This window comes from Salmo salar, chromosome ssa01, assembly GCF_905237065.1.
Source record: "Salmo salar chromosome ssa01, Ssal_v3.1, whole genome shotgun sequence".
NCBI lineage: Eukaryota > Metazoa > Chordata > Actinopteri > Salmoniformes > Salmonidae > Salmo > Salmo salar.
In genome coordinates this window covers 93,387,241-93,403,119 of record NC_059442.1, presented here as the reverse complement: position 1 = coordinate 93,403,119, position 15,879 = coordinate 93,387,241, and the positions used below count along the sequence as shown (strand labels likewise).

At 43.0% G+C, this 15,879-nt stretch overlaps 1 protein-coding gene across 4 annotated transcripts in view; it reads right to left on the bottom strand.

Moving 5' to 3' along the window:
* Positions 1-15,879, bottom strand: part of LOC106610476 (protein sidekick-2) — a 184,772-nt gene that overhangs the window by 70,501 nt on the left and 98,392 nt on the right. For all 4 annotated transcript variants that reach the window (XM_045724513.1, XM_045724510.1, XM_045724507.1 and 1 more), the window contains 6 exons: positions 9,617-9,811; positions 6,510-6,626; positions 3,763-3,930; positions 2,122-2,224; positions 1,161-1,337; positions 22-158 (listed from right to left, as the gene is read on the bottom strand). In XM_045724513.1, coding sequence (XP_045580469.1) covers positions 22-158; positions 1,161-1,337; positions 2,122-2,224; positions 3,763-3,930; positions 6,510-6,626; positions 9,617-9,811 — 897 coding nt within the window. The remainder of the gene's footprint in view (positions 1-21; positions 159-1,160; positions 1,338-2,121; positions 2,225-3,762; positions 3,931-6,509; positions 6,627-9,616; positions 9,812-15,879) is intronic.

Here is a 15,879-nt window from a genome sequence, read left to right as displayed (position 1 = left end):
TGTCCTAATGAGATCACTCACTGTTCTCAGAGACCTCGAGGATGTAGCGAAGTAGGGGGCTGTTCCCGTCGAAGGGCTTGGCCCAGGTCAGGTTAATGGCCCTCTTTTCTGAGGAACTTAGCAGGGCCACAGGGTTCTCTGGAGCATAGGGCAGCTGCCTGAGGGGTGGGGGGGTAGACAGATAATCAGAGAGGTTGTCAAACAGATGGGCAGACAGAAAGATGAGATATGACTGGATGAGTTTTAAAAAATACTTTCTTAGAGGTATGATTTACTCAAAATCCATCATTATAGGAAACCAAGGACAGCAGGGTAGAGAAGAAAAGAGAGAGACAGACAGGAGTGGGGTAAGACAGTTGAGAGACAGGAGAAGTGAGAATGGGGAGAGAGGTGAGACAGGAGAGGTGAATCAGGAAAAGTGACATAGGAGAGATTAGACATGAGATGTGTGACAGAAGAGGTGAGACAGGAGGGTGAGACAGGAGGGGTGAAAATGGGGAGAGAGGTGAGACAGGAGAGGTGGGACAGGAGAGGTGAGAATGGGGAGAGAGGTAAGACAGGAGAGATGGGACAGGAGAGGTGAGAATGGGGAGAGAGGTGAGACAGGAGAGATGGAAGGGAGAGATGAGAATGGAGAGAGAGGTGAGACAGGAGAGGTGAGAATGGGGAGAGAGGTAAGACAGGAGAGATGGGACAGGAGAGGGGAGAATGGAGAGAGAGATGAGACAGGAGAGCTGAGAATGGGGAGAGAGGTGAGACAGGAGAGGTGGGACAAGAGAGGTGAGACAGGAGAGGTGAGACAGGAGAGATGAGACAGGAGAGATGAGACAGGAGAGATGAGACAGGAGAGCTGAGACAGGAGAGCTGAGACAGGAGAGCTGAGACAGGAGAGATGAGACAGGAGAGATGAGACAGGAGACAGGAGAGGTGAGACAGGAGAGGTGGGACTGGAGAGGTGGGACTGGAGAGGTGGGACTGGAGAGCTGTGCTACAAGAAGACAATGAGTAAGAGGTGGCAAAAGAACGAGAGGTCAGAAAGTTAGAAAATGTTGAAGGTATTTTTCTGTGTGTGTTAAAAAGAGACAGGATGAACAAGAAAGAGAGACAGAGAAAACAAGAGGATGATAAAGAGGGAGAGAGAGATATGTCGATGGTGTTACCTGACTCGGAGGTGTGCGCTGCGTGAGTCGTTGCCTCCTACCGACATAACCCTACAGGTGTAGGTCCCGATGTCACCTGACCAGGTCTGGGAGATGTGGAGGGTACCATCCGGGTCCAGCCGGATACGGGGGATAGACTGGGCGTTGATGACCGAGCCCTCCTTCTCCCACACATACCTACAGTTTAGAGGTCCAATGCAGACATTGTTATCTAAATATCAAATCATTTCTGGGTAACAATTAAGTACTTTTCAACTAAAATGGTCAAAAAGAAAAAAAATGACTTCTTATCAAATAACAATTTCTCAAGCAAGAATTTTACTAGGACTGTCTGGGAGTGGTCTGAGTGAGGATGGGATAAACTGTAACTAGCTGTAATTGGCAGAGGTTTGGAACTCTCTTTCTTATTGGTCTATTAACTAATTTACTGCCAAAACTCCATCCCACCAAAACAGACTGAAATTTCAGGCGGCCTTTTCAAACAGCTCTTACACAAAAAGGGCATAATCATACATTTCCCAATTTCACAGTATCATTCCATCCTCATAGTGTGAAAAATATATATATAGAAGACAGGAAATCACGTTTTTGACTGCATTGAGCCTTTAATACACAGTTGCTTCTTGACATGCACAGCAGGTGTGACCTGCCCCTGTGACCTTGTCATATTGTGCAATGTTAGTGTGTGTTGTTGTATGTAAGGTTGGAGAAAAGTGTGTGTGTCCGTGTGTGTATAAGATGCTTTGTGTGCATCTCACTCGCTCTGTGTGTGTGTGTGTGTGTGTGTGTGTGTGTGTGTGTGTGTGTGTGTGTGTGTGTGTGTGTGTGTGTGTGTGTGTGTGTGTGTGTGTGTGTGTGTGTGTGTGTGTGTGTGTGTGCAGTGTGTCTGTATAAAAGTGTACTGTGTGTGTGTGTGTGTGTGTGTGCACATAGTGCTTGGTGTGTGTGTGTGCTCTCCTACCTGACAGTGACACTGGGGTCGTGTGTAACTCCACAGGTCACGGTGGCCTTGGTGCCTTTGATGACACTCTGGTCCTGAGGGGGGGTGTTGATACGGGTGCGAGCTGTAGGGAGAGAGAGTGGGTGTATGAACACACACACACTAGAAATAGAAGGATGCAGTGCGTGCTGCACATTCTGATTTCTCCAAGTGGCACGTTGTCCCTGGATCAAGTCACACGTTGTCCCTGGATCAAGGCACACGTTGTCCCTGGATCAAGTCACATGTTGTCCCTGGATCAAGTCACATGTTGTCCCTGGATCAACAAACATTTTGTCCCTGGATCAAGTCACATGTTGTCCCTGGATCAAGTCACATGTTGTCCCTAGAACAAGTCACATGTTGTCCCTGGATCAAGTCACACGTTGTCCCTGGATCAAGTCACACGTTGTCCCTGGATCAAGTCACACGTTGTCCCTGGATCGAGGCACACGTTGTCCCTGGATCGAGTCACACGTTGTCCCTGGATCGAGTCACACGTTGTCCCTGGATCAAGTCACATGTTGTCCCTGGATCAAGTCACATGTTGTCCCTGGATCAAGTCACATGTTGTCCCTGGATCAACAAACATTTTGTCCCTGGATCAAGTCACATGTTGTCCCTGGATCAAGTCACATGTTGTCCCTAGAACAAGTCACATGTTGTCCCTGGATCAAGTCACATGTTGTCCCTGGATCAAGTCACACGTTGTCCCTGGATCAAGGCACACGTTGTCCCTGGATCAAGGCACACGTTGTCCCTGGATCAAGTCACACGTTGTCCCTGGATCGAGTCACACGTTGTCCCTGGATCAAGTCACACGTTGTCCCTGGATCAAGTCACACGTTGTCCCTGGATCAAGTCACATGTTGTCCCTGGATCAAGTCACATGTTGTCCCTGGATCAAGTCACATGTTGTCCCTGGATCAAGTCACATGTTGTTCCTAGAACAAGGCACATGTTGTCCCTGGATCAAGTCACATGTTGTCCCTGGATCAAGTCACATGTTGTCCCTGGATCAAGTCACATGTTGTCTCTGGAACAAGTGTCACGTTGTCCCTGGATCAAGTCACACGTTGTCCCTGGATCAACAAACATTTTGTCCCTGGATCAAGTCACATGTTGTGCCTGGATCAAGTCACATGTTGTCCCTGGATCAAGTCACATGTTGTCCCTGGATCAAGTCACATGTTGTTCCTAGAACAAGTCACATGTTGTCCCTTGATCAAGTCACATGTCGTCCCTGGATCAAGTCACATGTTGTCCCTGGATCAAGTCACATGTTGTCCCTGGATCAAGTCACATGTTGTCTCTGGATCAAGTGTCACGTTGTCCCTGGAACAAGTGTCACGTTGTCCCTGGAACAAGTGTCACGTTGTCCCTGGAACAAGTGTCACGTTGTCCCTGGATCAAGTCACACGTTGTCCCTGGATCAAGTCACACGTTGTCCCTGGATCAAGTCACATGTTGTCCTTGAATCAAGTCCATCGACCAATCAGATAATAGTCTACTATGTAACATAATTGAAATGTGTAAGATTTGGCAAGTCTCCCCAGGATCGACACAGTGCACTAGACCCCCCCCCCCCCCACCCCCCACACACACACACACACACACACTCACCCCACACCACAAGGTCAGCAGCAGCCTCGTCTATGCCCCGGGAGTTGCTGGCCATGCAGGTGTAGGTGCCAGCGTCTGATATGTGGGATGGGGAGATGAGCAGGCTGCCTGACTCCAGCAAGGTGAACCTGGGCAGCTGAACAGAACCACTGGCCAGAACACGCTCACCTGGAAGGACAAAGAGAGAGATCGAGAGAGAGAGAGAGAGAGTTTGTTTGCTGGGGACAGTAATACGTCTTTTGTAATTTCTTAGTTTTATTGTCACATGCACAACAAGTACAGTGAAATGCTTAACAAGCTCTTCCCAACAGTGCAGTAATCAATGTCAAAATAGAACAACTAATAATAATAATAATAATAATAATAATAAACTAAATTAAAATATATACAGCACCAGTCAAAAGTTTGGACACACTTACTCATTTAAGGTTTTCTTTGTTTTTACTACTTTCTACATTGTAGAATAATAGTGATGACAACAAAACTATGAAATAACAAATGTGGAATATCAAAATATATTGACATTTTAGATTCTTCAAAGTAGCTCCCTTTTGCCTTGAAGACAGCATTGCACACTCAATCAACTTCACCTGGAATGCTTTTCTAAAAGTCTTGAAAGAGTTCCCACCTATGCTGAGCACTTGTTGGCTGCTTTTCCTTAACTCTGCGGTCCAACTCATCCCAAACCATCTCAATTGGGTTGAGGTCAGGTAACTGTGGAGGCCAGGTTGTCTGATACATTACTCCATCACTCTCCTTCTTGGTCAAATAGCCCTTACACAGCCTGGAGTTGTGTTGGGTCATTGTCCTGTTTAAAAACAAATAACAGTCCCACTAAGTGCAAACCCGATGGGATGGTTGCCATGCTGGTTATGTGTGCCTTTCTAAATACATTCTGAATAAATCACTGACAGTGTCACCAGCAAAGCACCCCCACACCATCACACCTCCTCCTCCATGCTTCATGGTGGGAACCATACATGCAGAGATCATCCGTTCATCTTCTCTGCATCTCACAAAGACACAGTGGTTTGAACCAAAAATCTCAAATTTGGACTTATCAGACTAAAGGACAGATTTCCACCGGTCTAATGTCCATTGCTTGTGTTTTTGGCCCAAGCATGTCTCTTCTTTTTGTTGCCCTTTAGTAGTGGTTTATTTGCAGCAATTTGACCATGACGGCCTGATTCACGCAGTCTCCTCTGAACAGTTGATGTTGAGATTTGTCTCTTACTTGAACTCCGTGAAGCATTACTTTGGGCTGCATTTTCTGAGGCTGGTAACTCGAAGTTATCCTCAGGAGCAGAGGTAACTCTGGGTCTTCCTTTCCTGTGGTGGTGCTCATGAGAGCCAGTTTCATCATGGAGCTTGAAGGTTTTCGCGACTCCACTTGAAGAAACATTCAAAGTTCTTGACATTTTCAGGATTGACTGACCTTCATGTTAAAGTAATGATGGACTGTTGTTTCTCTTTACCTATTTGAGCTGTTCTTGCCATAATATGGACTTGGTCTTTTATCAAATAGTGCTATCTTCTGTATTCCATTTTTATTTATCCATGCAAGTCAGTTAAGAACAAATTCTTATTTACAATGACAGTCTACCGGGGAACAGTCGGTCAACTGCCTTGTTCAGGGGCAGAACAACAGATTTGTATCTTGTCAGCTCGGGGATTCAATCCAACAACCTTTCGGTTACTGGTCCAATGCTCTAACCACTAGGATTCCCGCCGCCCCAAATACCACCTCTACCTTGTCACAACACAACTGATTGGCTCAAACACATTAAGAAGGAAAGAAATTCCACATATTCACTTTTAACAAGGCACACCTGTTCCAGGTGACTACCTTGTGAAGCTGGTTGAGAGAATGCCAAGAGTGTGCAAAGCAGTCATCAAGGCAAAGGGTGGCTACTTTGAAGAATCTCAAATATAAAATATATTTTGATTTGTTTAACACTTTTTTGGTTATTGCATGAATCCATATGCGTTATTTCATAGTTTTTATATCTTCACTATTATTTTACAATGTAGAAAATAGTAAAAATAAAGAAAAACCCTGGAATGAGTAGGTGTGTTCAAACTTTTGACTGGTACTGTATATAATACAGAAAACACGAGAAATAAGAAATATGACATGTCTGATGTCATATTTCTTTATGTTTAAAGCTGGAATATGGAACTTTCTGGGTGACCCGACCAAATGCACATAGAAATGTGAGTTATAGATCTCTCATTCTCATCGAAAGCAAGTCTAAGAAGTACATATTTTCTATGTGTGCCATTTATATGCTTCCAGTTCTTACGTTTAGTTTTTGCATCTTTTACTTTCAGTTTTTCACAGCAGCTTCAAAAAGCTGACAATACAATATTATTGGTTATATAATATATTTCACAGCTCTTTAGAAGGTACAATGATTCTTTACATGGAAATTATGCAAACTATTAGAATTTTAGTAACCAGGAAATGGCGGAGTGATTGCTGTATATTGTACCTTTAATTATTTTTTAAATAAAACATTTAATAAACCAATGTATACTATTAATCTGCATGAGCTAGATAGACTGGTACCATGGGAGATGTGCATTCACCCATCCTATTGCAGATAGTTGAGTAATGCTATGATTGTATTGTTCCATTCTGTTTAAGTCCATTGTTTATACATCATGGAAAAAAGCAGCCATATTGTGAATAGTCACCTATGACATAGTGTGTGCCTGGTTGAGTGGTGCATTGGAGAGAGTCTGACCTTTCTGCCAGGTGATAGCTGGTCTTGGTGCTCCTGATGTTTCACAGTGGAGAATGACTGACATGCCGTCAATCACCGTGCTGTCAGATGGTCCAGCTGTGATGTTAGGGGCAATGCCTGAGGACACACACACACATTGCCTCAAATGACAAAGGCAGGTAGAGGGCTACAGAGAGGTGAAAGAGAGAAGTCATCTTCAATAGGAACTCATCTTCAAATCCATCCAGACATTTATTGGCTGTGTCTGTTACAGACTTTCTCTGTCCTGGATCTCATTGTTCAGTAGCACTAACACTCCCAGGATTAACACAGCAGTCACCCACCTTTCATTTCCTTCATACCTTCCTCTCACAACCCAGAAAGAGAGGGAGGGAGTGGAGGGAGGGAGGGGAAAGGGAAAGAGACAGGGCGATAAAGCATTCTCCCCCGCTCACAACAGGGGACTAATTAGGAAGCATGTGACAAATAACATTTGATTTGATTGAGTCCTAGAAGATGACAACAGAACATGCCACTCATCCAACTGACAGAGAGAGGAAAAGAGGAAGGTAAAGAAAGAGAGAAAGAGAAGGGAGTGGTATGGGGCAAAGAGATATAGAACAGGAATAAATAGGGAGAGAGAGAGAGAGGGAGGCAATAATACTAGGAAGGATATGACATAAGATGGTGACACAGGTAGAGAGAGGGAGGGAGGCAATAATACTAGGAAGGATATGACATAAAATGGTGACACAGGTAGAGGGAGGGAGGCAATACACTAGGTAGGGTATGACATAAATGGTGACACAGGTAGTGAGAGGGAGGGACAGAAAGATTCCTTCACTCTGTTAACATGGTCACATTAAGTAGTACACATCAATGAGACATGTTCACAGAATAAGTCAAATAAAGGACACAAGTAAAAGAATGAGTAAAAGGAGTTGTAGCCAGAGTAAAAGGATTAGTAAAATGAGTTGTAGCCAGAGTAAAAGGATGAGTAAAAGGAGTTGTAGCCAGAGTAAAAAGAGTTGTAGACCGAGTAAAGGGATGAGTAAAAGGATTTGTAGACAGAGTAAAGGGATCAGTAAAAAGGGTTGTAGACAGCATACAAGGATGAGTAAAAAGAGTTATAGCCATAATAAAAAGATGAGTAAAAAGAGTTGTAGCCAGAGTAAAGGGATGAGTAAAAGGATGAGTAAAAGGAGTTGTAGCCAGAGTAAAAGGATGAGTAAAAGGAGTTCAAATCAAATCAAAGTTTATTTGTCACGTGCACCGAATACAACAGGTAGACCTTACAGTGAAATGCTTACTTACAGGCTCTAACCAAAAGTGCAAAAAAGGTATTAGGTGAACAATAGGTAAGTAAAGTAATAAAACAACAGTAAAAAGACAGGATATATACAGTAGCGAGGCTATAAAAGTAGGGAGGCTACATACAGACACTGGTTAATCAGGCTGATTGAGGTAGTATGTACATGTAGATATGGTTAAAGTGACTATGCATATATGTTGAACAGAGAGTAGCAGTAGCGTAAAAGAGGGGTTGGCGGGTGGTGGGTGGTGGAACACAATGCAGACAGCCCAGTTAGCCAATGTGCGGGAGCACTGGTTGGTCGGCCCAATTGAGGTAGTATGTACAAGATTGTACAGTTAAAGTGACTATGCATATATGATAAACAGAGATTAGCAGCAGCGAAAAAGAGGGGTTGGGGGGTTGGGAGGGGCACACAATGCAAATAGTCCGGGTAGCCATTTGATTACCTGTTCGGGAGTCTTATGGCTTGGGGGTAAAAACTGTTGCAAAGGCTTTTTGTCCTAGACTTGGTACTTCGGTACCACTTGCCATGCAGTAGAAGAAAGAACAGTCTATGACTGGGGTGGCTGGGGTCGTTGACAATTTTTAGGGCCTTCCTCTGGCAACACCTGGTGTAGAGGTCCTGGATGGCAGGCAGCTTAACCCCAGTGATGTACTGGTCCGTAATCACTACCCTCTGTAGTGCCTTGCGGTCAGAGGCCGAGCAATTGCCGTACCAGGCAGTGATGCAACCAGTCAGGATGCTTTCGATGTTGCAGCTGTAGAACCATTTGAGGATCTCAGGACCCATGACAAATCTTTTTAGTTTCCTGAGAGGGAATAGGCTTTGTCCTGCCCTCTTCAGGACTGTCTTGGTGGGTTTGGACTATTCCAGTTTGTTGTTGATGTGGACACCAAGGAACTTGAAGCTCTCAACCTGCTCCAATACAGCCCCGTCAATGAGAATGGGGTGTGCTCGGTCCTCCTTTTCCTGTAGTCCACAATCATATCCTTAGTCTTGGTTACGTTGAGGGATAGGTTGTTATTCTGGCACCACCCGGCCAGGTCTCTGACCTCCTTCCTATAGGTTGTCTCGTCGTTGTTGGTGATCAGGCCTACCACTGTTGTGTCGTCTGCAAACTTAATGATGGTGTTGGAGTCGTGGGTGAACAGGGAGTACTGGAGGGAACTGAGCACGCACCCCTGGGGAGCGCCAGTGTTGAGGATCAGCGTGGCAGATGTGTTGCTACCTACCCTCACCACCTGGGGGCGGCCCGTCAGGAAGTCCAGGATCCAGTTGCAGAGGGAGGTGTTTATTCCCAGGATCCTTAGCTTAGTGATGAACTTTGAGCGTACTATGGTGTTGAACGCTGAGCTGTAGTCAATGAATAGGATTCTCACATAAGTGTTGCTTTTGTCCAGGTGGGAAAGGGCAGTGTGGAGTGCAATAGAGATTGAATCATCTGTGGATCTGTTTGGGCGGTATGCAAATTGGAGTGGGTCTAGGGTTTCTGGGATAATGGTGTTGATGTGAGCTATTACTAGCCTTTCAAAGCACTTCATGGCTACGGACGTGAGTTCTATGGGTCGGTAGTCATTTAGGCATGTTGCCTTTGTGTTCTTGGGCACAGGGACTATGGTGGTCTGCTTGAAACATGTTGGCATTACAGACTCAATCAGGGATATGTTGAAAATGTTGTAGACACAGTAAAGGGATGAGTAAAATGAGTTGTAGACAGCGTAAAAGGAGTTGTAGACAGAGTAAAGGGATGAGTAAAAACAGTTGTGGACAGAGTAAAAGGAGTGAAAAGACTAGAACAACAGGAAAACTCACTAGTGACAGCCAGGTAGGTGTTGGTCTGCACCTCTCCTGCCAGGTTCCGTGCAAAGCATTGGAACATCCCTGTGTCATCAGGAAGAAGGCCGTTGACCTGCAAACTGCCCCCGACTAACACCCTATACCTGGGGGTTTTCACTGGGCTGATGGGCACCGCATCCTTATACCACACAATGTCTGGTTGAGGCACACCTACAGGAAGGATAGAAGTAGTTAATTAAATACTGGGAAAGCATCAAACACACATATGTCTCCAAATGTCGACATTTGTGGGGACATTTAATCAAACACACACACACACCTGTACATGTGGACATGTGGGGACATGTAATCAAACACACACCTGTACATGTGGGCATGTGGGGACATGTAATCAAGCACACACACACACCTGTACATGTGGACATGTAATCAAACACACACATACCTGTACATGTGGACATGTGAGGACATAGATAACAAACACAGACACAGATAGATACACATGATCATGCTCTAAACTCATACATGTGGGTCCATATGGACACAGATAGATACACGTGATCATGCCCTAAACTCAAATATGTGGGTCAAAATGGTAACTGCCAAAATAAAGGAAACACTTGAGTAAATTAGGGATACAAAGTATGTTGAAAGCAGGTGATTCCACACAGGTGTGGTTCCTGATTTAATTAAGCAATTAACATCCCATCATGCTTAGGTTCATGTATAAAAATGCCCAGCAGCCCATTATTTTGGCTACCATAGCTAGAAGAGATCTCAGTGACTTTGATGAGGGGTCTCAAAGACACAGGTTTAACCTGTTAGGGCTAGGGGGCAGCATTGACACGGCTGGATAAAAAACATACCCGATTTAATCTGGTTACCACTCCTACTCAGTAACTAGAATATGCATATACTTATTACATATGGATAGAAAACACCCTAAATTTTCTAAAACTGTTTGAATGGTGTCTGTGAGTATAACAGAACTCAAATGGCAGGTCAAAACCTGAGAGATTCCTTTACAGGAAGTGGCCTGTCTGACCATTTCTGGAACTTCTTTGCCATCTCTATCATTTACTAAGGATCTCTGCTCTAACGTGACACTTCCCACGTCTTCCATAGGCTCTCAGAGCCCGGGAAAAAAGAGAATGTCGTCATTCCAGCCCCAGGCTGAAACACATTATCGCCTTTCTCAAGTGGCCCATCAAGAGACACTAGCTTATGCGCGTGACCCCGACCGCCCCCGCCTTTGGGATTTTTTTCCTCTGTTTGCCGAAAAGGAGATTCCCTGTCGGAATATTATCGCTTTTCTACGAGAAAAATGACGTAAAAATTGATTTTAAACAGCGGTTGACATGCTTCGACGTACGGCAATGGAATACTTTGAATTTTATTGTCAGGAATTGCGCCAAGCGCGACACTTCTTTACTATTTCGGATAGTGTCTGGAACGCACGAACAAAACGCCGCTATTCGGATATAACGATGGATTATTTTGGACCAAACCAACATTTGTTATTGAAGTAGACGTCCTGGGTGTGCATTCTGACGAAGACAACAAAAGGTAATGACATTTTTATAATAGTAAATATGATTATGGTGAGTGCTAAACTTGCCGGGTGTCTAAATAGCGAGCCCGTGATGCCTGGGCTATGTACTTAGAATATTGCAAAATGTGCTTTCACCAAAAAGCTATTTTAAAATCGGACATATCGAGTGCATAGAGGAGGTCTGTATCTATAATTCTTAAAATAATTGTTATGCTTTTTGTGAACGTTTATCGTGAGTAATTTAGTAAAATGTTAGCGAATTCCCCGTAAGTTTGCGGGGGGTATGCTAGTTCTGAACGTCACATGCTAATGTAAAAAGCTGGTTTTTGATATAAATATGAACTTGATTGAACAAAACATGCATGTATTGTATAACATAATGTCCTAGGGTTGTCATCTGATGAAGATCATCAAAGGTGAGTGCTGCATTTAGCTGTCTTCTGGGTTTTGGTGACATTATATGCTGGCTTGAAAAATGGGTGTCTGATTATTTCTGGCTTGGTACTCTGCTGACATAATCTAATGTTTTGCTTTCGTTGTAAAGCCTTTTTGAAATCGGACAGTGTGGTTAGATTAACGAGAGTCTTATCTTTAAATGGCTGTAAAATAGTCATATGTTTGAGAAATTGAAGTAATAGGATTTTGAAGATTTTGAAAATCGCGCCACAGGCTGGCAGTGGCTGTTACGTAGGTGGGACGAATTCGTCCCGCCGGTCCCATAGAGGTTAAAGGATGTGTATGCATGTATGAGTGGGTGTGTGTCTCAGTCACCAGATCTCAACCCAATTGAACACTTATGGGAGATTCTGGAGCGGCGCCTGAGACAGTGATTTCCAACAGCATCAACAAAACACCAAATTATTGAATTTCTCGTGGAAGAATAGTGTCGCATCCCTCACCAAAAGAATTTCAGACGCTTGTAGAATCTATGCCAAGGTGCATTGAAGTTGTTCTCACGGCTCGTGGTGACCCACGCCCTAATAAGACACTTTATGTGGGTGTTTCCTAATTTGGCAAATATTTAGAGTACCAGGCAAAAATTTTGACAAACCCACTCAATCAAGGGTTTTTCTGTATTTTTACTATTTTCTACATGGAAAAATCTAGTAACCAAAAAGTGTTAAACAAATCAAAATATATTTTCGCTTTAGATTCTTCAAAGTAGCTACCCTTTGCCTTGATGACAGCTTTGCACACTCTTGGCATTCTCTCAACCATCTTCACCTGGAATGCTTTTCCAACAGTCTTGAAGGAGTTCCCACATATGCTGAGAACTTGTTGACTGCTTTTCCTTCACTCTGCTGTCCAACTCATCCCAAACCATCTGAACTTGGTTGAGGTCGGGTGATTGTTGAGGCCAGGTCATCTGATGCAGCACTCCATCACTCTCCTTCTTTGTCAAATAGCCCTTACACAGCCTGGAGGTGTGTTGGATCATTGTCCTGTTGAAAAACAAATCATAGTCCCACTAAGCGCAAACCATGGGATGGCGTATCACTGCAGAATGCTGTAGTAGCCATGTTGGTTAAGTGTGCTTTGAATTCTAAATAAATCATAGACAGTGTCACTAGAAAAGCACCCCCATACCTCCTCCTCCATGCTTCACAGTGGGAACCTCACATGCGGAGATCAACCGTTCACCTTCTCTGCATCTCATAAAGACACGGCAGTTGGAACCAACAATTTGGACTCATCACACCAAAGGACAGATTTCCACCGGTCGAATGTCCATTTCCCGTGTTTCTTGACCCAAAAGTCTCTTCTTCTTATTGGTGTCCTTTAGAAATGGTTTCTTTGCAGCAATTCAACCATGAAGGCCTGATTCATGAAGTGTGCCCTGAACAGTTGATGTTGAGATGTGTCTGTTACTTGAATTCTGTAAAGCATTCATTTGGGCTGCAATTTCTGAGTTACAGTTAAGTCTAATGAACTTATCCTCAGCAGCAGAGGTAACTCTGGTTCTTCCTTTCCTGTGGCGGTCCTCATGAGAGACAGTTTCATCAAAGTGCTTGATGGTTTTTGCGACTGAACTTGAAGAAACGTTCAAAGTTCTTCAAATTTTCCGAATTGTCTTAATGTAATGATGCACTGTTGTTTATCTTTGCTTACTTGATATGTTCTTACCATAATTTGGACTTGGTCTTTTACCAAATAGGGCTATCTTCTGTATACCACTCCTACCTTGTCACAACACAACTGATTGGCTCAAACGCATGAAGAAGGAAATACATTTCACAAATGAACAACATACACCTGTATAAACCTTTTAAGGATCGGACCTTTTTTTAATTTTTGCCTAAAATGACATGTCCAAATATAACTGCCTTTAGCTCAGGACCTGAAGAAAGGATATGCATATTCTTAATACCAGTTGAAAGGAAATACTTAGAAGTTTGTGGAAATGTAAAATGAATGTAGGAGAATATAACTAATTAGATCTGGTAAAAGATAATACAAAAAAACATGCCTTTTTTCCCCAATATCTTTGAAATGCAAGAGAAACGTCACAATGTACTATTCCAGGTCAGGTGTAATTTCGATTTTGGCCCCTAGATGGCAGCAGTGCATGTGCAAAGTTTTAGACTGTTTTAATGAAAGATTGCATTTATCTCCAAAATTTTGCATCAAGACTGCCCAAATGTGCCTAATTGGTTTATTAATACATTTTCAAGTTAATAACTGTGCACTCTCCTCAAACAATAGCATGGTATTATTTCACAGTAATAGCTACTGTAAATTGGACAGTGCAGTTAGATTAACAAGAAGTTAAGCTTTCTGCCCACATCAGATATGTCTATGTCCTGGGAAATGTTCTTGTTACTTACAACCTTATGCTAATCACATTAGCCTACATTGGTTGCTCCACTAAAATTTGTTTGATTATGCTGCAGGATTTAGAGATCATTTGTGGTTTAGTACGGTACCCTGCGTCACCACTTCATATCTCCAGACCAGCGCAAGGGGGAGTTAGAGAACTGATTATGCTTTTGAGTTCTACTGTGTCTCTAATTGACAATGAACAGGCGACATAAACCTATATAGAAACTGATAATTGTGCACAACTTCAGAATTACTTACTAAAACTGTTACAATAAAGTTTTTATTATTTTATTTTGTTAGGATTATTTTGCTCTGACTGTAGTACTGTAGCCTACCCCCGACCTGTCATGTTGAAACAGCACCTGAGTGGCACAAAGGTCTAAGACACTGCATAGCAGTGCAAGCTGTGTTGCTACAGTTGCTGGTTCAATACCTGTGTCAACAACGGGATTGCCTTGCAGTTCTCCAGCCTTCTTCTTGAATGAATACGCTATTGTCCGGTTGGAATATTATGGACGTTTTATCTTAAAAATACCCTAAGGATTGATTGTAAACAACGTTTGACATGTTTCTACGAACGGTAATGGAACTATTTGACTTTTCGTCTCGGGTACTGCGCTTGCGTGTTATGCCTTTGGATAGTGATCTGAACGCACAAACAAAACGGAGGTATTTGGACATAAATATGGAGTATTTCGAACAAAACTAACATTTCTTGTGGAAGTAGGAGTCCTCGGAGTGCATTCTGACGAAGATCAGCAAAGGTAGGTAAGACAATATTTGTAATACCAATTCAGAGTTTTGTTGATGCCAGAACTTGGTGGGTAGCTGTATAGCTTGCTTCGATGGCTGAGCTATGTATTCAGAATATTGAACAATGTGCTTTCTCCATAAAGTTATTTTGAAATCTGGCAAAGCGATTGTGTCAAGGAGTAGTGTATCTATAATTCTTTCAATAACTGTTGTAAATTTTATCAACGTTTATGATGAGTATTTTTGTAAATTGATGTGCACATTCACCGGGGGTTTGGTGGGAATACATTTTCTGAACATCACGTGCCAATGTAAAATGCTGTTTTTGGATATATATATGAACTGCTGCTCGATCATCCAATTTTTCCAACTTAATTGAGGAAAATAAGAACAATCCAAAATGTATTTTTGATACTGTCGCAAAGCTAACTAAAAGCAGCATTCCCCAAGAGAGGATGGCTTTCACTTCAGCAGTGATAAATTCATGAACTTCTTTGAGGAAAAGATCATGATCATTAGAAAGCAAATTACGGACTCCTCTTTAAATCTGCATATTCCTCCAAAGCTCAGTTGTCCTGAGTCTGCACAACTCTGCTAAGACCAAGGATCAAGGGAGACACTCATGTGTTTTAGTACTATATCTCTTGACGGAATTATGAAAATAATCATGGCCTCTAAACCTTCAAACTGCATACTGGACCCTATTCCAACTAAACTACTGAAAGAGCTGCTTCCTGTGCTTGGCCCTCCAATGTTGAACATAATAAACGGCTCTCTATCCACCGGATGTGTACCAAACTCACTAAAAGTGGCAGGAATAAACCCTCTCTTGAAAAAGCCAAACCTTGACACAGGAAATATAAAAAAACTAACGGCCTATATCGAATCTTCCATTCCTCTCAAATATTTTAGAAAATGCTGTTGCGCAGCAACTCACTGCCTTCCGGAAGACAAACAATGTATACAAAACGCTTCAGTCTGGTTTTAGACCCCATCATAGCACTGAGAATGCACTTGTGAAGGTGGTAAATGACCTTTTAATGGCGTCAGACCGAGGCTATGCATCTGTCCTCGTAGACCTTAGTGCTGCTTTTGATACCATCAATCACCACATTCTTTTGGAGAGATTGGAAACCCAAAATGGTCTACATGG